The sequence below is a fragment of the Ilyonectria robusta genome (genome assembly GCF_021365365.1).
Source record: "Ilyonectria robusta strain PMI_751 chromosome Unknown BGZ61scaffold_19, whole genome shotgun sequence".
In the NCBI taxonomy this organism is placed as follows: domain Eukaryota; kingdom Fungi; phylum Ascomycota; class Sordariomycetes; order Hypocreales; family Nectriaceae; genus Ilyonectria; species Ilyonectria robusta.
The window spans coordinates 892198-911588 of NW_025764453.1; the positions used below are offsets into that span (position 1 = coordinate 892198).

Below are 19391 nucleotides of genomic sequence, written 5' to 3' on the forward strand. Positions count from 1 at the left end.
GTGTTGATGTCGGTGTGTTCCAGAGGCAATTGAACCGCTCACCGATGTATAACACACACTGTTATCCCCTCTCCCCCGGATAAGAGCATTGACAATTGAAAACCCGGTCAATGTACAGCCACCACCTAGCATCCCCATCCACCTGGTTTGTTTTTTGCTCAACCAGGTCGAGCCCCCACCAAAGCAAACAATTGCGACAGCCCACGGACTGGGTAGAAACCCAGACCGTGTGTGGATGTCCTAGGATTGATCTCGGGACCAGGAAGCTGTCTCAACTCGACTGGGGTGGATGTAAAACCTGGAATTGAGACGTGAAGCACATTTCTTGTTTGGTCAGTGTAACTGAGTTTTACACGTCGAGAAACCAACTGCAGCTGCAACTGGTACCGCTACTGCAGACAGCAATCCCTTGCGCAGAAGAGGAAGCTCTGGGTTGAAAACATGAGATAAGAGGACGTGGATTGTGCTGCATGCCTATTTGGATTTGGGATTGAACGGAGTCGCGAGGGCAGGCTGGCATGACTCCGACATGGACACTGGCATTGACTGCTGCGGTAATCTCAGCGACAAAGCACAAAGGACCCAGTATCCGCCGCCATTGGACTAATCATACCAGGTCAACTCCCAGATCCAAGACTCAAGACTCAAGATCCAAGACCCAAGATCGAAGACCACCCAGGCGGAGGAGTGTCGAAAAGGTGGCAGAGAAGCGGCCGGGGGGCGGTCGAGAACCAGCTGCATGAATGACAGCAGCGCAGACCGGCGAGCGATGCGCTAGCTGGTTCCGTCTTGTCAAAAACTCCACCGCGCCGACTCCGTAGGTCCAGCGGTCCACGGCGAGATGCACGCCCAGCTGGTTCGCCGCCGCCTCTTTCAACACCCAACCCAGACGCCAGACACGCAGACTGTGTGACGAGCGTGTATAGGGACACTCCCAGGGATGGCGCAGAGCCACACCCACACACCCGGGCACTCCCACGCAAAGAGACACCCTTGCAAGCGTGGCACACCCACGCCCACACCCGCCCACACCCATCCACACAATGGTCGTGCATCCTGCGGCCGCCTCTGCAACCCGCCGTCGGGAACAAGCGCGGGACCCCAGACCACGCAGCGTCGACCGAGCGAGCCCTCCAGGCCACCCACCCCTTGGAGACCCAGAAAGAGGAGACCCAGGTCCCCAAGACCCCAAGACCCACGACGGCCAACCGGGACTGGCACCAAGTTGAAGAGGCCCCAGCAGTGAGGAACCCCAGCAGAAGAGCGCCCCAGCATGATGGCCCCAGCAGCGCCCCAGCAGCGCCCGACCAGGTGCTGATTGGCAAATCCCCACTTGCAAGTCGATGGCTTATTCTCATCCATCCATCCATTTGCCTTTTTGCCTTTGCCTTTGCCTCTGCTTGTGCTTCTGTGTGCGTGTGCATGTGCTTCAACCTCTCTGCGCTGCCCCGCGGTTCTAAAGCAAACCAAAGGAAAAGAAGGACGAGGAGGCCACCGTGTACCGACTGCTGCCCTATTACCACCTTGACGGGATGCACGCTCGGTCCCCAATCAATTTCACTTTTTAGTGAGGCAGCTACCTGCGTGGGAGGTACCAATGGCTTTGTTACTGGTTACTGGCTTCTGGCTCCAAGAAGACGCGTGCCGGAGCTACCTCATATTGCGGACCTTCAAAGGGTGCCAACATCGTGACACGCCCAGCCTCGACTCTAACCCAACATGAGAATCTTTGCCTGTGCGCCTGTGTGGACACCTCGACACCTCGATACCTCGAGCATGAGCCCCAGCCCGGCTGGTGGACAGGCGGCTGCGTTTCTTGTTGCCATCCATCCCCTCCATTCATCCATCTATTCGCCCATCCATCCCATCCCATCCATCCCATCCCATCCCTCCCCTCCCTCCATCCCATCAATCCCTCACGCTTTCAGCACATGCTCACCCGCACACGCACCGCACACGCACCGCACACGCACCGCACGCTTTGGCAACGCGGTCGCACTGTACCCGGTCGAACACCCCCTCCAATCGCCTTCACTTCACTCACCCTCCCTCGTTTAGCGGGCCCGGCGCGTGTTTTAGAGGGCTATCCCCCTCGACCCTCGACGCACCGACACAATCCCAAGCACGTCCATCCATCTCCAGCTGGCCTCGGTCGGTCAGTGTCGGTATCTGTTCCCTCTTTCTCTCATTCTCGGCTCTCTCTCTTGTTGTCTCGTCCTTTCCCTCCGTCACCTACGTCACTCACCATCTGCCCCTCTCCCATCCCTGTCGACGGCCCAGCAGCCTTGCCGCCCAGGTTTTTCTTCGGACCTGTCCTGTACTGTACTGTCCCGTCCTCTACCTAGGTACTGTCCCGTACTGCATCATCCAGTACAGTAGGTCGGTAGGTAGGTACCGTCTTGCGTCCCCCAGCGACACTCGACTCCACCGTCTCAAAGGCGCCGCCCACCGCCGGCGCCCGCTCCAGTGCCTGGTTCGTACATGACTGCAGCTGCACTTGGGCTAGGTACTCTGCTGGGTACTCTTCCAGGTACTCTTCTAGGTACTCTTTACATTAACCACACCCGCTACAGCGCCGCCGCTACGCCCCGGTGCCACATCAATCCTGCTGGGCGCGACATCTGCCTCAACCCACAACCGACAGCCTGGCCCAGCACCTGGCGCACCCCCGGCCTGACCTGACCTGACCTTGGCATACCTCTCCCATTCTACTGGGACCGACGCACGACAAACCTCGACACAACCAACAACAGTCACACACTTACTACTGCCCGCACTCACACTCTCTCACACACACCCCTCCCCTCTCACGTTCCGCTGCCTTCGCCTGCCTCTCTCTCTCTCTCTCTCTCTCTCTCTCCTTCTCTTCCTCCCCTCCTCCCCTCTGAAGGCCAACCCAGTCCTCCTGCTGCCCAGGTACGTTTTGCTCTTTATTGATGCCTCTTGATGCCCCAAACAACGCCTAGATGTCGACGATTGGGCCTTGCCAAGCGCGTGCTGAAGACGACGGCGAACGGCGAACGGCGAACGGCCGGTGGGTGGGGGACCGTGGACGGTGGGCAAACCTACCGCACTTTGTCCTTCAATGCCCACCAAAACCAAAAAAAACTGTTGCTGTATATGCCAGATTTTGTGTCCTGTCTCTACGTCTACTTGTTCGTCTGTCCGTCTGTCTGTCTGTCTGCCTGTCCGACTACCTGCCTGCTTGTCTCTCTGTCTGGCTACCTGACTGTCTGTCTACCCGTTTGTCCACCCGTTTGTCCACCCATTTGTCCACCAGTCCGGCCGACCCTGCTGAGTTTGTCATACCCTGTCTCGACAGGGCGGGCTTGCTGTCGCTTCTCGGCTCCAAGACCTCGAAGCGTGTCGGCTTCCTGTGCGAGAGGGAATGTGAATGAGTGAACCAACAACCAACGACCAACAACCAACAATGTCGTCGTCATGCCCTTTGAGCCCCGGACCGAGTCGCCAGCTAGCGATCAGTGATCGGCTAATAGCGACAGGCCATGGGCGGTTCGAGACAAGAGGGAAAGAAGACAGCCCTGACAGACAGACGCGAGGGAGGCGCCGTTCTCGTTGAGTTGTGGTCGACAGACATTCCAGCTAGCAGAAAAGTCTAACACGGTTCTTGTACAGGCAGTTTCCCTCGCTTGGCAAGCATTGCGCCGTCGCCTTGCATCGCCTCGTTTTGTTTATCGTCTCTGCCTTTGTTGAGACTGCGCACACGGCAACGCGCGCGCGCCTGGAGCACAGAGTGCTAGAGCCACCAGCCAGGTCGGGTGAATCGTCCAGGCGAAAAGAAGGGGCGACAGCCTCCTGCGCGGCCGCCGTCGTCGCCGCCTTCACGGCTCTCCACGAGAATCCCGAGCCCAAGCGCCATCCCATCGTCCATCCTCAAAGAGCTACAGAACCACGAAGCCAAAGAGCCAAAGAGCCACAGACCCCCTCCCACCGAGGTCCTCAAAGGCCCCAAGCCTCCTCCCCTCGACGGTACCAGGCGCCCCCAGCACCCCAGCGGTCGTTCACACCCCCCCCCAGGCCCCGTTCGCTTCTGTGCCGTCCCGTCTCTGGCCCTTGACTTGACGCCAAAACGCCCTGGCCCTGGCCTTGCCTACCCCTCTAGGCCGTTGCCGCTTTTTTTTTTCGGCGGGTTTTGGTACTCGTGCTAGGTGCTAGGTGCTAGCTGGGCCGGCTCCCTGGGAACGGCTCGACACACCGGGCCATCCGTCCCATTACATTCCCGCCTCTGTCCCCGCCACTCGCCCACTCTAACCTTCCATCCTTTCTGCACCTCCCTCGCACATCCCCTCTTCCCTTGCACACCCCCCCTCCGCCTCTCTTAACCCTCTTTGCCCTCTCGACCCTCGCTCTCTCGACACACTCTCCGCCTTCTACCTCTACTTACTTACCCTCTGGTCCTCTGGTCTCTCTCACCTTTGGAGACATTCGAGGCTACCCAAGTGCACGACGGACCTCTCTGGGCTCGAAACCATAAACCACCAGGGTCTGTCTGTCCTGCGCACCTCTCAGGCTCTTACACTCTTCTCTCCTACTTCTCTCCTCTCCGCCCCGGATCTGGGAACCAGGTTTCTTCTTCCACCACCTGTTCCCAAATCCACCCCTCCCTTTTAATCCCCAGACCAAGACCACGGCCAATACGCAGACCCAGACCCAGACCCAGACCTCAATCCCACCTGCACCGCATTGTACTTGCACTTGCACACGCACTTGCACACACACTACGCTTGCACTTGCACTTGCACGCTGCATTGCACTGCACTGCGCTGCACCTCGAGTGTCTACGTTCGTGCCTGCTTGTTGGCTGTTCCTGGCCCCTCCCGCCCTGGATCAGATCGTCCCCTCTCTCCCATCCCTCGCTATATATTCGGCTTGTCCCGTCGCACTCCTCCCGCCTGCGTCAGAGACACAACTTCCGCCCATCGGTCCAAACACCAGGGTCTACCCCTCTGGTCTTCTGGAATCCGCACTTCTGGAATCCGCAGTCATCTCCCACCGAGACATCCATTCTTGACTCGGTACCCTCGGCCACTCCGACGACACAACAAGACAGCCGACGACATCTGCTACTACTCTTACCGTGGTCGTCCCCACCCCCAAATGCTCATTCGCAGTCTTCCCATCAACATCATCACCCACTTCGCATCACGAGCTTCTGGATTTAACCTGCTCACCTGAATCTGCCCGTCAGCGGCCCCTTGCGCATCAACGTAGCATGGCCGACGACAGCTATCGAAAGGAGTATCCTCAGCACAGTCGCCCCGAGGAGAACCATTCCCGACCTCAGTCGCACTACCCTCCACCTCCCCAGGACAACTCTCAGAGGCCTTCTGAGGACCATCAAGCAAGCATGGCCGCCTCTGTCTCCCTCCCCTCCATTCACGACGCCCGCAGTTATGGCCCGCCTCCTACTGCCCCAGGACGTGGATACCCTCCCGACCCGCGGTATGCTTCGCCAAATGCCGTCAACGGCTATCCGCCACCAGGCCACCAGGCCCCGCCTCCACCCCAGCAGCAGCAGCCTCCGTATCTTCCGCCGCTCCAGCCTCAGTCTGACCCCCGATCTCCTGCCTATCCACCGCCGGATCAGCGGGGTGGCTACTACGATGACCGCCGGCCTCCTGGCCCTGGCGGCTATGGTCAAGAGCCGTACTCATCGGATCCCTACTACGCCTACCGGGGACAGCCGCCTCAAGGTCCCCCGCCTCCTAACGGCTTCCGTGACTACCGCGCCCACCTCGCCAGCGGCGTCTACGAGTACCCTCCTGGGGGACCCGGTGCCGCTCCTCAGTTAACACAGGCAGCTCCAAGGCAGCGTACGTCCATTGCCTGCAGATATTGCCGGAAGCGAAAGGTATGTGAAGATCTCCGTAGGTCCGTTTGTTCCATATTTGCTAACCGTCATAGATTCGATGCAGTGGCTACCAGAGCGCTCCGGGAGGCAAGTGCCAAAACTGTGCCCGGATGAACCAGGAATGCATCTTCCAACCTGTCTCATCCTCAAGCTCCACGGCATTCATCCCAGTGTCTGCTGTCCCCGGCGGCGTTCCGCCAGGCACTCAGCTTTTCGGTGCATACGGTCAACCCCTGGCTCCAAGTTCGGTACCAGCCCCTCATCCAGGGGGCCCTTACCAGCAGCATCCTGGCGCACCACCGCCAGGCTATTACCCGCCAGTTCAGTCGCCTACCGAGTCGTTCTCATCCTACGGAGATGGGAGGACCGACGATGGTAGCCAAGTCGCAGGAAGACGCCGCCGCAGGACTTCGGAGGAACAGGACGAAGGGTACAGGCTACCCCCGCCGAGAGCTGCTGTCGAGGAAGACCCTCGGAGAAGGTCTCCAGCTGAATTTTCAAACCATAGCAGCCCTGGGGGAATCGGTTACCCGCCATACGCAGGGGCGAGACAGAGCCCACGCAACCCTGGCGGAAGCGCGCTGCCACAGTCGACGCCAGGAGCAAGCTATGCGACTTCTGCTCCGGGTGGTCGCTCCCCAACGGCACAAAACGGCTCCAGCGGAGCGTCGACACCGGCTCGACAGGGGCAGAGCTCCAGCCAACAGCCACAGCAAGGGAACTCGTCGGTTATGAGCCTCAGCAACCTGGTGGAGAAGAACGACATCGATAAGACGATGATCGACCGACTGAATCGCCCAGGACCCAGCCCCAATCAGAACGGGCGAAGAGACGCAAGCCGTTAACGAAACCCGAGGACGAATTGACCCTGCCGGACAGGTTAAAGCGACGAGTCGAGGCTCTATGGTTTAATTTATGGGCCTCTCGGATTCCGATGGCTGGCCACCGACGAGATGACGAGTTTTCGATTCCTTTTCATGCTTTTTTTATATCTCGACAGAGAGGGAGGAAGCGGCTGGAGTACAACCAAAACAAAAATGGGAGGAGGGACTCTCGTGGGCGATACAGGACAGCAGGGCATGGTCTAGAGAAAGACGCAGTTTGGCAACAAACATCCTTCAGGTATCATGTCTTTTTTTTTTTCGGTTGCTGTTGTCTGATTTTGTGTTGGTCGCGGCTTGTCCTCGTTCCCGTTTTTCTTTTTCTGCTTTCTCCTTTTGAGAATTTGCCTGAAAAAAAGCAGCAGCTACAGGCCGTTGCACTCTTCTAATCGGTCGGTCACTTTTGTTTCCAGGAAAGACGGATACGCCTCACGGCACCAAATGGTTTTTTGTTTCCCGTTTTCAATGCCCTCGGTTTGTTTGGTTCATTGTGTTTTATTTGCGACTACTACAGAGTTATGATTTGGGGATGGGCTGGTTGGAGTGGTGCGTTTGGTTTCTCGCGAAGATTTTTGTCTTGTCTACTAGGATGACGATTCGCGCAAGCGAAACGAAAAGGATGCCCCTCTGTGGGCATACGTTGATGAAGCAGGGCGGGAAGGGAACGGCAAGGACGGGATGATCATGGGTTGGACTTGGTTGGGCTGGGCCGGGATGGAAGGCAAGGCTTTAGGCAAAGGGAAAGAAAGGGGATCTGGCTGGGGCAGTTTGACGCTTGACGTTTGCTGTTTTTGTTCGTTGTAATCAATTGTTTCCACGCCCGACTTCCATATCCCACTATTGCCCTCAATAGCGAATTGGAGCATTTGTTGAAGCGCATAATTTTCCACTCTTTCCCACTCTTTTCCACCCTCATTCTAGTCTTGGGTGTCTGACTTTGGTGAATTGTACCCAATGAATGAATGGGTCGAGGTTGGGAAGCACAGCCAACACTACCACTGAAAACACGGACGTGCTTTTGTTGATAGTGGGCAGGGAAGTAGGGAAAACAAGGCATCCAGGGATCAAGGGATTTAGAGGAGGTGGGTGTGGAGGCGCACGCAAGAAGGGTGTCATGTGTCACCCGAAGACTCCCGGCGTCTCTGTACAAAAGGCGAGTGAGGACAGGGCCAATTGAAAATTTCCAGTGGCGGAGGCTGACAGGATTGGGAGGGAGGCAGGGAGAGTACGTAGTAGAGAGAGCTCACGGCAGCAAGACAAGGGATTGGGAGCTGGGATGAGAGTCGGGCAGAGAGAGCTGGGGAGCTGGCGGGTGTCTCGTTTGCCTCGTCTGGCCCGCCTTGTTCGCCTGGCTCGTCTCGTCCCGTCACCACGCTGCAGCGGGCAACGGGGGACGGGGGACGGGGCGAGTAAGGGCTAGCAAGGGACGCGGGCCATTTGATGGGGTCATGGATCATGGAGAGGAGAAGGGGGAGGGGGGGCAGAGGCTCGGGAGCGAGGGGAGGCTACGGCAATGGCTACGGAGACGAACAAAGAGGAGGGACTACTATGGACTACTGCGGACTAGGAGGGAAGAGGGCGAATCCACATGGCGACATGGCGGGACTGGCAGGTAGGCCGGGCATGGATCATGATGGGATGTATCATTGTATCGTCCATTGCGCCAGCCACTGGGCCACTGGGCTATGAACTGGGCCACTGCTGGGCTACGAACTGGGCCGCTGGGAGGACCTTTGACCCTTGGACGGAGCCAGGGGCCTCTCTGGCGTCCGGCGAGATGGGCATTGTGAGTGGAGGAGGCGAGGGAGGCGAGAGACGTGGGCAAAAGGGAGGGATATCGACCCGGGGGCTGGTCCCTGTCAAGCGGAGAACTGGGCGACCGGGGTGTTGTAGATTTGGTGTCGATGCGACGTTCTCCGTGGGCGATGTGGATATGCTGCACGGGGACGGCCGCAGGACGGTCGATGCACATGACGCAGCGCCGACGCAGACGCACAGGGCACGTATGGAGTAGGGAGTAGGGAGAAGGGAGAGGGGGAGGGAGGACACGGACAATTGACAATTGGGGTGTTGTGAATTGGGAATTGAGGAGTGGGAGTGGTGGGACTGGGCTGAGAGAGAGAGAGAGAATGGGGAATATTGGGTGGTGGTGGTGGTGGAGGCGGCGGCGGCGGCGGCGAGTAGCCGAGAGAGTACTGCGTAGTTTGTGTGCGTGTGTTGTGTTGTGTAGGTATACGTACGTACCTATGTATGGTATCTGTGTGAGTGGAAAACGGGTAATTGGAGTGAGTGAGTGGGCTGTTAGGCTGTTAGGCTGGGCTTGATTGCTAGATGGCTGGATGGATGCATGGCTGGCTGGCTGTTGGGCTTAGTTGCTTGGATCCGTGCTGACGGAGGCTGGCTGAACGATTGAACCGAGTACCAAACGGATGAATGAACACAATGGAAGAATCAATGGGTACTCGGTATATACTACTTGGTGCGTAAGTAAGTACCCCGTACTCTGCCCAGAGTACGGTAGTAGCATTCGATGGGCTGACTGCCTTAGACCGATGGGGCTGAATCGCGGGTCTAGAGGCGTCCCGAGTTGGTGGATAGCTGAACGACAATGGCCCATGATACGAGACGGGGAGAGACAACAGCACCAACGAGCGGGGGCAGTGGCAGCGGCAGAAACGGAGAGCAACAAAGACGGAAGCAAGGACTATCAAAGTAAGTTAAAGCAAAGCAAAGCAAGCAAGCAAGCAAACAAACAAGTAGCCAAAGTCGGAATAAAACAAAGCAATGTCGACACAGAGCTAAGGCATGCCAGCGAGAACCACCGACATGCAAAAGCACGAAGTACAGTACTTCCTCCTCATCCCAACACTCATATTCACACACGCACAGTACTTGCAATACATAGCAAAGATTAGTTGTCGCAAGATGCGGCACGCCCCTCACCCCCTTTGCGGGTATTCCACTCTACTACACTACGGTACTCTACACCCTGCGACGAGTAAGCACACCTGGCTTCTTTTTTGACGACTACTACGTAGTACGCCCATATGTGGTCCATCCCGTGATCCATCCGTGAGGCTAGGACGACCTGACACTTTTTGGCAGATTGCCTTCCAGCCACTGCCAGTTGTAGCGGTGGCATCGGCACGTAGTAAACGTGCTACGTGCCACATGCGTACTTGTTCGCCGACTAATTAACGGTAGATTAGGCGCGCGAGGGAGTGAAATTGGTCCCCGGAGAGGAGGAGCTAGACGCGAGAGACACGCTACACACGCTACACACGCTACACAACACTCACTACACACACCATACGGAGCTGGGACTGGCGCTGGGGGCATCCGCATCAGGTAACAATAGCAGCGGCTTCATCAGGGGGTCAGACAACGACGACGACGACGACGACGACGACGAAGGAAAGAAGATGTGGTCAAGAGTGTTGATTTTGACGCCCACGGTTGATTATGCAAATCACCAACACCAACACCAACGCCCGAAATGACGATGACCATGTTTGCCCCTCTCAATGCTTCAACAGCTTTTATGACTACGTGAGCATTACACTACGGTATTCACATCCCGGCGGGGGTGTAGCCCTACGAGAGAGGGGAAAACGCTTGTCAATAAGATGGATGGATGGCTCTCCTCTCTCCTCTGCTGGCTGCTCCCATCTGGCTGCCTTGTTAGGGCAAAAACCTCACAGGACAGCCCAACTACCAATTAGCTGATTAATGAGATCCTCTTATTATTATTATTTGGTGTACCTTACCTAGCCGTACCATCCATCCCATCCCATCCCACCCAAGGGCCTTTCACCCCTCACCCCCCCCCCCCCCCCCCCCCCGTCTCACCGGCTGACCTCGCGTAAGAAGAGGCCGAGTCCGCGATGGCGTACAAAGGAAGGGAAGGGTAGGGAAGGGAAGTGACGGTACGTCTTGGCCGAACTTTTAACGCGAACGACGGATCACGGCCGGCAGCGGGCGCCCGCCCGGGGGACTCCAACAAAAAGGGCGCCAGAAAGGCGTGAGAAAAAAGATTAGGAAAACCGGTACACCAAGGACCGACGGTCTGTTGGACGGTGCGCGGGCGGGGCGGCGGCGACGGCGGCGGCGACGGAGGCGGCGCGAATGAGGGGAGACGAAGCGGAGACGAAGAGGAGACGGAGAGGAGACGAAGAAGAGGAGACGAAGAGGAGAAAGGAGGGGGCGTGTTGAGGCGGCAAGGTTTGGGATGGGGATGAAAATGCGGATGAGATGGCGCGGCGCTGGGCTGGCTTTTTTTTGGACTTGAAAAAGTAGTAAATACTTTGTAATGGGCGTATGACGAGGCTTATTGGGTTGCTGTGCAGATGCAGTCTGGGATGGATGGGGAAGATGGATGGGTGGGAGGGGGGAGGGGGGGGCGTGTATAATAATATGGAGAAGAGAGAGAAAGACAGAGTAGCCAGAGAGAGTAGCCATCGCGAGAGGGAGAGAAGAGACAGACAGACAGACAGACAGAGAGAGAGAGAGAGAGAGAGACAGAGAAAGGGACAGAGTGAGAGCACCAACCAGCCAGCCACAGATCACGCATCACGCATCACGGAGTTTAGAAGACGGGACCAACGACAGGAAAAGAGGAGACCTCGACAGGGTACTTTGCAGTATGTACAGTGTAAGCGAAAGCGGTGACGAATCCTAGGCGAGTGTCCTCGGTAGTATGTATGTATGTCTTTAGGTTTATATGTAGGATTGTACGAAGACGGTATGGCCACGGATTGTGGATGGATGGATGATGAATGGACGGAGAGAGAGGGGTCAACGTGTGATTGTTTGTGGAGAAAAGAGGGAATAGGCAGAGACAGCCGGAGTGCCAAAGAGAGCAGACAAGGACATGGATTTATTATACCGGCGTCTACAGCTATTCTGCTGTTCTGCTGTTCTGCTGTTCTGCTGCTAGCCAATATCATTGAAGATCAATCGACAATTGCTGCAACCGTCGACACCCAGAGCACGCAAATCACAAACCACACAGCTGCGCGTCTGCCACGAGTACAGGACATCCTGACCATTGGCCTCCCTTCGGAGGATGCAGTCGAGACACGCACCAGGCGGAGACACTTGTAAAAAAAAGCCAAGACTTCAGTACAGTGTGTACCTCCATCATCAGCCAAGCCAAGCAGTCGTCTGGCCGTCGCCGACGACGCAGCCTCAAGGGTGCGGTACCCTGATTGCGCGCTGCTTGTTTTGACCGAACTCACCGTGCGGTAGAGAGAGACGAAGCAACGAAAAAAAGGTCAATAGGGGGCGTGTCTACGGTGGGTGTGTACGGCTGCCTATCTCCTCTGTGTGGGAACGGACTTAAATGGATCGATCAATAGCCTTGCCAGGGTTTTGCGAGGAATAGGCCCGGAGTCGTGATGGGGGGGGGGTGTTTATTCCACTTTGCATGCGGTATGGAGAGCGAGCATGACACTGACACAGGAGGATGCGTGTGTGAGGAGTGTGTGGGCGAGAGTGCAAGAGAGGGTTAGTCGTGTCGCACACTTCGTGGATAGTAAACCCCAAGTGTCATGTCGTGCAATACGATGCGATGCTGGTGAGGAAGTTTGACGGTAGGCCCAGTTGGCCATGGTTTAACCTCGTACGAGGTTTGCACTCGATGTTTCCTTTTCGACTCTTGTTTGATTTTTCAAACTTCACAAAGCCAAAGGAAATGTCTCTAGACTCCAGCCGACTCAATTCCCCCGTGCCGTGCAAAGGAACAGTCACCCAATACCAAAAAAGGGGTGTGGGCGTGGGAGGCCGAAACCAGAGGCAAGTTCAATTAAGTCTCCCGATCGCCGCCTCACGCGCGGGAGAGAGAGTGTCCGATACAGGACGGAGCAAGGGAGGACGCGGGCCCCGTCAGGAACGAGGCGGGCTACAGAACATGTGGCGGTGGAGAGGGGACGAGTCTGGAGTTGCAATGGGTTACCGGGACGCTGGAGCGCTGGAATGCGGGTATGGGGAAGGGATGGGCGGAAGAGGGACGGTGACGGGGAGGCATTTCAAGAGTTTGCGGGCCGATATCTCAGAAGTGTGTCTTGCCTTTGGGCGAGACATACGTGGCATGGGAGAGATTGGGAGAATTCCCGACTCGGCTGTGTCTCGTGTTGTCGTGACCCGACGGCTTGGTGTTTTGGCCGCCGCCATTCCCTCAACACCAGGAACCGTATCATTTTTGCCATGTCAGTTGCCCAGCCAAAACCAGCCGTTAGAGTAGACGCTTTTGCTCTTTGGTCCAACTCTGGTCTGGAGTCTATGAGGAAGCACAGCATCCATCATTGTACCTGCTCGCCATGTTCCGCTTCCTCCCAATCTCACCCCCTATTAGGCTTCTCTAGGCCCACGGGATAGATCTACACTCGCCCTGGACGGCTTCCAAGCGATGGCTTGTTCGCTTGCCGTGGTACCGGGACGCTCCAGAACGCGGGAGCCCACGGGACTTGCTGAGGGCGTGTGGGAACAGAACACCTTGACGAAGAGGGTTTCAACCAAGAAACGCCGTGCCCGTCTGCTGTCCCCAGTGTATCCCAGCTGGACAAAATTTCTAAATTCGCCCACGCCCATCTGGGTAACCTTTGCACTCCCTTTCCCGAGGGCGACAGTGCCGGCCGAAGGTGGTTCCCGACCGCAAACGTTCTCGCGACTGGAATGTGGATGTTTCGCTTGTTTTGGTTTCGCTCGCGGGACGGTGAGGGCGGAGGACGAGGCCCAAGGGCGCCAGACAGGCGGAATCGGGGGCGGATCGATGGCGCTGAGGGCAGAGTTTGGAGGTCGGCGAGGTAGAGCGAATAGAGGGCGCTTCTCGGGGAGGCCGTGGACAGGACGAGACGAGGCCGGAGAGTCACCAGGGACAATGACGAGCGTACGGGTCGGCTGAGCCGCCTCTCAGGAGCTAGGAGATGCTTAACATGGAGTAGACGAAGGATGACTGGGCGAAGAACGAAGAGGAGGCAGACAAGAGGCTTGTCCCATGCTGTTTCCGGGAGCGGGAATCACGGGATGGCCACGCAACGAGCCGGCCAACTTGTGCGCCATGATCGACGCTCGTCGGACTGACGCAGGAACCCTCCTCTCTCGGCGTCCTCCTGACGTCTCGCCAACGCCGTTTCTTCCAGATCACTGCGGCTTTCCCCCTTACGGCCCAGTCCGTGATATCGAGGCTTGGGGCTCAGCCAGCGCCTCGGGTCCGTCTCCACGAGCCCAGCACGCATGGATGGCTCGCCGGTATCCATCCCATTCCGGCGACTTTACGAGAAGACGCGAATCCCTCACCCATCTCCCAGCCGGACGCGTGCGCAGGTTTTGCCCGTGATGAATCTGCCCTTGAGGAATCTGCCCGCGGGCCACACACGCACACCCCCCCTTTTGCCTCCCCCCCTGACAAATGCCCCGTTGGAGCAGAGTTTGTATTCGGACGGGGAGGCGGTCGGTTTCGGACGGATACTTTGACGCCACTGGCTTTGGCTTTGCCCGTGATGCCGGGTCGGAGGCTTGTGGCGGGCTGGAGACAATGGGCGTGGGCCGGCCGAAGGGGAGAAGGGGACGGTGGCGAGGTCGAGAGGAGGCTTAGAATTATGTCTTTTCTTTTCTTGGTTCCGTCTTCGGTCCCGGCCGTGATGACGAGTCTCGGACGCTCTCCGATGGAACCCATCTTGCGTGTGTGTGTGTGTGTGTCGTGGTGGTGTACGAGTAAGGAGTAAGTGTGCGCCTACGTTGCTGATATTCGTAGCCTAACGTTATCGGAGCACGCTTGACGCGCCGGAGGGAGTTTGTCCTTCCTTGGTAGAGATCCGGGCGACACCTGCGCAAAAAGGCTTTGCTACCATGGCTCTTGTGCTCGATCCGAGTCCCCTTTTTGTTATCGACTATTGATAATGATTCTTTGAAAACCTGGTAACCAGACGACTCTGGATGACCAAGGTTTGAAGGCTGTGATATGGTGGACTGGCCTTGAGAACCTCACCGTTTGTCTCTCCCAATGCCAAAGGGGATTGGAACTCAGTTCGATCACTCGGACACTCCGTACAGGTATTCTGTCCGCTGATTCCTCCTCGCTACCAAACCAATAGGAGACTCTGTCGTCCCACCGCTCCCATTAACCGTTGAAGTGGAAGCAACAGTAGATGGACTTGACGACAGTCTTCTTCATTCTATCGTCGCCAACCTCGAATCCCTCTACGATTGGAAGAGGCAAAACATACTACTATTTGTGCCAATCTTCCTCGACGTTTCGATACTAAAAGACACGCGGAACCTCTTCGAGAGCGTTGCCAACGAACGATCCCTCGAAATCTATAAATGGGCATGTGGTTGAATTATCGATTATGAAATTCAAAAAAGAGGGAATACAATGGCAGAAGGAAGGCCCGTTGAGGAACCAAGCGGTTGCGCATCTGGACTATGGGATGCTATGCCCGGTTTCCATGTCGTGGGTGTCAATACAGTCTACGACAGCGTTGAATTGATGCTGTTACGACAAAGTTGCCGTACCCCTATCTGTTCATAGCTTCTCGTACACCAGATGTGTACAGTCAACAGCCCTGTTCTTCCAGTACCAGCTGTAGCGTCGAGCCCAGCGATTAAGATGCAATCGTAGTAAGTGCTGCGAGCATCAACAACCCTTGCCCTGGAAAAGACGGTAGCATCGACATGCACAATCGTAGCAGGGATACACTCGACCTTGGCCGAGTCTCGGAATATGTACAGGACGGACCCATGGTTTGCATGGCATGGTCCGGCCGCTTACACAAAGCAGGGTTTGCCTCGTAGGGTTACGTCGACAATGCCATTGCGGTATTCCCTAGGGCTTCAACATACACACACGGGCGTGTTTATGTGACACCGCTCATCGATGCTCTGGAACACTCAACACGCGACCGGCAGCTTGGATTCGGGCAAAAATCGCGGCAGGTTCGGTGTCATGTCGTAGCGTCATGTCGTAGAGACAGCGTCACCGCTCGCGTCCAACTTCCGGCTTCAGGCATGGCGCGCCGGGCCCTGGAGTTACATTGTTTCACGGGGGAGCCTTTACCGGCGGGATGGCCCGTGAAGGAGGCAGCGACTGCTACGTTGTGTGGTTTGTGGTTCGTCGTTCGTGTGGAGGGATGACCCTTGAGGCATTGCCCCTGGAGTATAGTTGGACCGTGATATTGATACTTGGTGTGCTAATTTGCACGGCACGACGACTAACGAACAAAATGCACTGACTGCCATTTAACGTACGCCCTACTCAATCATTTAGATGCCAGAATCTATACGTTACATCCATCGTAATAGCACGAACCACGGCCTAACGGACCGAGGCCACCCCTGCTCAATCTAAAACCAACCCACCCAAAGCTCAGCCCAGTTCGAGAACCAACACAACCAACAAGTCCATGGCCACTCCCGCCCCTCCCGAGCGTCCGAATAGCTTCCCGCTCGAGCCCATCCAGCCCGCGGATCCTCGCCCTCCTCTCCTCGCCATGACTCCCCCATGACCTCTCCATGACCTCTCACCGTGATAAAATCCTCCTCCGTCCCGCTCGCCGTCGTGTGGAGCGATCCCGGATCCCGGCCCGGACACCGCTGCTCCGCATTAGTCCTCTTTAAGCGGATTGCAAGGGGTCGCAAGCCAGCGCGAGCCGCGACCGTGCGAGACAAAGTGGGAACCGCCGCCGATCGAAAACAAACAGTCGGCCATGTTGCCGTAGGCCAGACGGCGCTGCGAGAGCCCACGCCGCTGAGCCGCCGCCTGGCTGCCGTGTCGCCGCGTCGAACCTGCGAGGACGGCCTAGCTGGGCTGTACTCGAGCCTGAGAAGCGCGGGAGGCGGGGCAGAAGAATCAAACAAAGGCCATGGTGGACGAGGTGCTCCCGGTATGCTTGAGGGGCAGTTGGATGGCCTGGGACACTTCGGGAGAGGCCATACGACGTATATACTCAAGAGAAGGGGCGTGGAGGCTGTTCTCGTCACGGAGGATCCATTGGGAAGAGTCGTACGGCGTGTTGGCAACTGGCATCATGTTGGAGGATCAGCGCTGTTAGGGCTCGTGTTATTTAGGTCTATGGAGTCATGGACGGCATGGAGCTGGCTTCTGAACGTCGTCTTCCGCACCGCGTCTTCTTGGTTTAGCTTAGAATTTGGGCTCTGGATCAAATCACCAACATATACTCTTCGCAGGCGTTGTGCGTGAGCCCAGCAACCGGTGGTCGAGCTGTCGTGTGGCTCCCTGTCATACCGTACCCATATCATCACTTATACTCTCCTCCCTACTCCCGACCATGCCACCTCTCTTCACCTATGGATATACCTCCGTAGACCCTACTGTCAAATCTCAGATCTCGAAAAGACCAAGCATGCTGCAAGCCCAGAAGCAAGCACCCAAGTAGAAGACCAACTTCCAGGGCGCATTTGACCAATATACTACCAAGACGCAATATGACATCCACTAAGTCGTCTTTCAAGGAAATAACATGAACCGTGATCTTGCAACCTTTCTTCTCTTCAGGTTGACTATTGTCTATGGTCGTGTCTTCGTAAATTCGTGTTCATCCGTGTATTAAATTAAACACCCAAGTATTGGGATACCCAAGCCATCGCTTGAATCAGGCCAATCGATATCCCTCCACCAATTGACATCAAGCCCGACTGCTTCCAGTCGTATCCAGCTTCGACAGATTTATTTCCAAGGATGGCCAAGTTGAATAGTTCGGTTCGCCATGACTTAAGGGGCCGGGCTGGCTCGCCGACTCGAGTTTTCCAGGCACATCTCCTCTCGCACTGCCAACCGATCCCAAGCATCTCTCTCCAGGACGAAACATCTTTCCGCATAAATACCCATCTCGTTCTGCCGATGCCACGCACTACCTAGTCGCCGGACCATGACGCGCTTCCAGCCCCCGACATTGATGGTGATTCGCCTCCACGACGTTGAGGTACCCTGCTGCTTGCCCTGGACAAGAAACCGGAATGTTTGCATAGCTGCATTAAAATCGCGGTCCTCGACGGCGGGGGTCTCGTCGAAAGGGTGGACGAGGGTTTGTACGTGCAAAGTCACGGTGTGTAGGGATGGAAAGGCACACACGGCGCGGAGGAACTCGGGCGTGTCACACAAGCCGACGTCCATATCTAACTCCAGCGTATGGACCAATGCCAGATGTTGAGAGAGCTGCCTGACGTGGCCATCCCACAATGTCGGACACTTCCCATCATCGTCCACGAAGCCGACGTGGTCTCGGAATCGCAGAACTTTAAGCGATCGTCGATGGGTTAGAATTGCATCCAAGGGAAATATTTCAGTATGGCATGTTATATCGAGAACTTCGAGTGCCCGGATATGGTTCTTGATTAGCAAGTAGAGACCACCAGTCGCTTCCTGTCTCCTATCAGGTAGATGGCTGTAGTCCTCCACTTGTAATGTATGGAGGCCCGAGAGATCCCCGAAAAAGATTGACGATAGGAAGTTGAACACGGGCACCGATACCAACTCCAAAGACTCAATGTGTGAAAAGTCCCAATGCTTTCGGACGTCCTCGGGAGAGTGGTTCCAATCGTAAGACCGTAAAAGTAGTTGGGCGAAGGGGGGCAATCGCTCGCCAGGCTGGAATTCGAAGCTGGTACCTTGGCCGCGGTCCTCGTAGTGCAAAGTCCGGAGTTGGGGGGATTTTAGAAGAAGGCTCTTCAAGGGTCCAAGTCGAGTGGAAAGGGTTGGTGAGGCACTCGTTAGTTTGAGTGACGTTAATAGGTGCGGAGGGATGGCTTGGGTGTAACAGTCGCGGAGATGGTTGTCGAATTCACAGAGCGGGAGGTTTTCGACATGAAGCTTGGTCTTACTAAAACGCTTGTGGCTAGAATTCAGGACATCTGAAGGTAACCATATGCTAGCAGCGTTGAAAGCCCCAATAACGTATCGCCATCTACCGCCCCGGCATGTTAGTAAGGTGTTGATTACGGCGGAGTGATGCAGTATACCTTATTGAGGCAAGCCTCTGGATCCCAAGAATAATACGGGTAATACCCTCTGGGTCCAGATTACTAGACACGTCGACATGGTTTGTGTGAATGGAGATGTGACGAAAGGCGTTGGGATAACGTTGCTCGGCATCGGGTGCAACAAGACGCTCATTCAAGGTCAAGAACCTATAGGCAATTGGCGTCGCTATGGCATCGAACCTCCTTGAGGCTAGGCGCACAGACTCTAGCGAGGACGAGTCCACATCTCGAAGCTGGGGAATCATGATTAGTGCTGTGTTTGGGCAGACGATCATGAGTGACATGGGGGGCAGATGGAAACTCACTTGTTCGAATATGAGAGCCAAGAGTTCCGAGCTGAGATGCTCAAATGATATGTTCAACACAGGGGTTGGTTTCAGAGGGGAGGCCATGCGGCGAGAAGGGACGAGAGGGTGTGAGGAGTAGAGAGAGGGAGAAGCCGAGGAAAGAACTGAGGAGAGGGAAATGGAGGGGGATGGGAGAAGGAGATCCATGGATGGCCGCATAGTTGACGAGGAATAATGAGGGGAGAATAAAACGGGACCATGCGAGTTGTTGAATCGGTAAGAGAGGAGAGTGGTAGTGGGCTGAGTATGTATGCGAGGGTGTAAGTCTGCGGGGAGAAGAATCCGGAAGTCTGG

General features: G+C 56.3%; 11 protein-coding genes across 11 annotated transcripts; 7 read left to right on the plus strand and 4 right to left on the minus strand.

Moving 5' to 3' along the window:
* Positions 1-413: 413 nt before the first annotated feature.
* On the minus strand, positions 414-1275 carry BGZ61DRAFT_552642 (uncharacterized protein; the record flags this gene model as incomplete). The annotated part of the gene is made up of 2 exons (XM_046255534.1): positions 414-905; positions 962-1275. The coding sequence occupies 2 exons, from the start codon at positions 1273-1275 to the stop codon at positions 638-640; spliced, it is 582 nt and encodes a 193-aa protein (XP_046100516.1). The 3' UTR covers positions 414-637.
* A 642-nt stretch (positions 1276-1917) lies between these two features.
* On the plus strand, positions 1918-2855 carry BGZ61DRAFT_457825 (uncharacterized protein). Its single transcript, XM_046246685.1, is given in 2 exon segments — positions 1918-1939; positions 1951-2855. The coding sequence occupies 2 exon segments, from the start codon at positions 1932-1934 to the stop codon at positions 2483-2485; spliced, it is 543 nt and encodes a 180-aa protein (XP_046100517.1). The 5' UTR covers positions 1918-1931; the 3' UTR covers positions 2486-2855.
* Positions 2856-5233: 2378 nt separating this feature from the next.
* On the plus strand, positions 5234-6717 carry BGZ61DRAFT_536144 (uncharacterized protein; the record flags this gene model as incomplete). The annotated part of the gene is made up of 2 exons (XM_046254354.1): positions 5234-5872; positions 5926-6717. The coding sequence occupies 2 exons, from the start codon at positions 5234-5236 to the stop codon at positions 6715-6717; spliced, it is 1431 nt and encodes a 476-aa protein (XP_046100518.1).
* Positions 6718-8341: 1624 nt separating this feature from the next.
* Positions 8342-8767, plus strand: BGZ61DRAFT_481809 (uncharacterized protein; the record flags this gene model as incomplete). Its single annotated transcript, XM_046249339.1, has 1 exon — positions 8342-8767. One exon carries the CDS (start codon positions 8342-8344, stop codon positions 8765-8767), a length of 426 nt encoding a protein of 141 aa, XP_046100519.1.
* A 594-nt stretch (positions 8768-9361) lies between these two features.
* On the plus strand, positions 9362-10253 carry BGZ61DRAFT_520729 (uncharacterized protein; the record flags this gene model as incomplete). Its single annotated transcript, XM_046252461.1, has 3 exons — positions 9362-9465; positions 9664-9790; positions 9963-10253. The coding sequence occupies 3 exons, from the start codon at positions 9362-9364 to the stop codon at positions 10251-10253; spliced, it is 522 nt and encodes a 173-aa protein (XP_046100520.1).
* A 338-nt stretch (positions 10254-10591) lies between these two features.
* Positions 10592-11328, minus strand: BGZ61DRAFT_457829 (uncharacterized protein). Its single transcript, XM_046246686.1, has one exon. It carries the CDS (start codon positions 11209-11211, stop codon positions 10699-10701), a length of 513 nt encoding a protein of 170 aa, XP_046100521.1. The 5' UTR covers positions 11212-11328; the 3' UTR covers positions 10592-10698.
* A 761-nt stretch (positions 11329-12089) lies between these two features.
* Positions 12090-13077, plus strand: BGZ61DRAFT_76401 (uncharacterized protein). The gene has a single exon (XM_046257068.1). It carries the CDS (start codon positions 12323-12325, stop codon positions 12992-12994), a length of 672 nt encoding a protein of 223 aa, XP_046100522.1. The 5' UTR covers positions 12090-12322; the 3' UTR covers positions 12995-13077.
* Positions 13078-13800, plus strand: BGZ61DRAFT_76395 (uncharacterized protein). Its single transcript, XM_046257067.1, has one exon. The coding sequence runs from the start codon at positions 13160-13162 to the stop codon at positions 13652-13654; it is 495 nt and encodes a 164-aa protein (XP_046100523.1). The 5' UTR covers positions 13078-13159; the 3' UTR covers positions 13655-13800.
* A 100-nt stretch (positions 13801-13900) lies between these two features.
* BGZ61DRAFT_457833 (uncharacterized protein) lies at positions 13901-14455 on the minus strand. The gene has a single exon (XM_046246687.1). It carries the CDS (start codon positions 14426-14428, stop codon positions 13946-13948), a length of 483 nt encoding a protein of 160 aa, XP_046100524.1. The 5' UTR covers positions 14429-14455; the 3' UTR covers positions 13901-13945.
* Positions 14456-16263: 1808 nt separating this feature from the next.
* BGZ61DRAFT_481812 (uncharacterized protein) lies at positions 16264-17173 on the plus strand (the record flags this gene model as incomplete). Its single annotated transcript, XM_046249340.1, has 3 exons — positions 16264-16309; positions 16359-16943; positions 17097-17173. 3 exons carry the CDS (start codon positions 16264-16266, stop codon positions 17171-17173), a joined length of 708 nt encoding a protein of 235 aa, XP_046100525.1.
* Positions 17174-17482: 309 nt separating this feature from the next.
* On the minus strand, positions 17483-19142 carry BGZ61DRAFT_360262 (uncharacterized protein; the record flags this gene model as incomplete). The annotated part of the gene is made up of 3 exons (XM_046241160.1): positions 17483-18674; positions 18730-18983; positions 19056-19142. 3 exons carry the CDS (start codon positions 19140-19142, stop codon positions 17483-17485), a joined length of 1533 nt encoding a protein of 510 aa, XP_046100526.1.
* Positions 19143-19391: the final 249 nt, after the last annotated feature.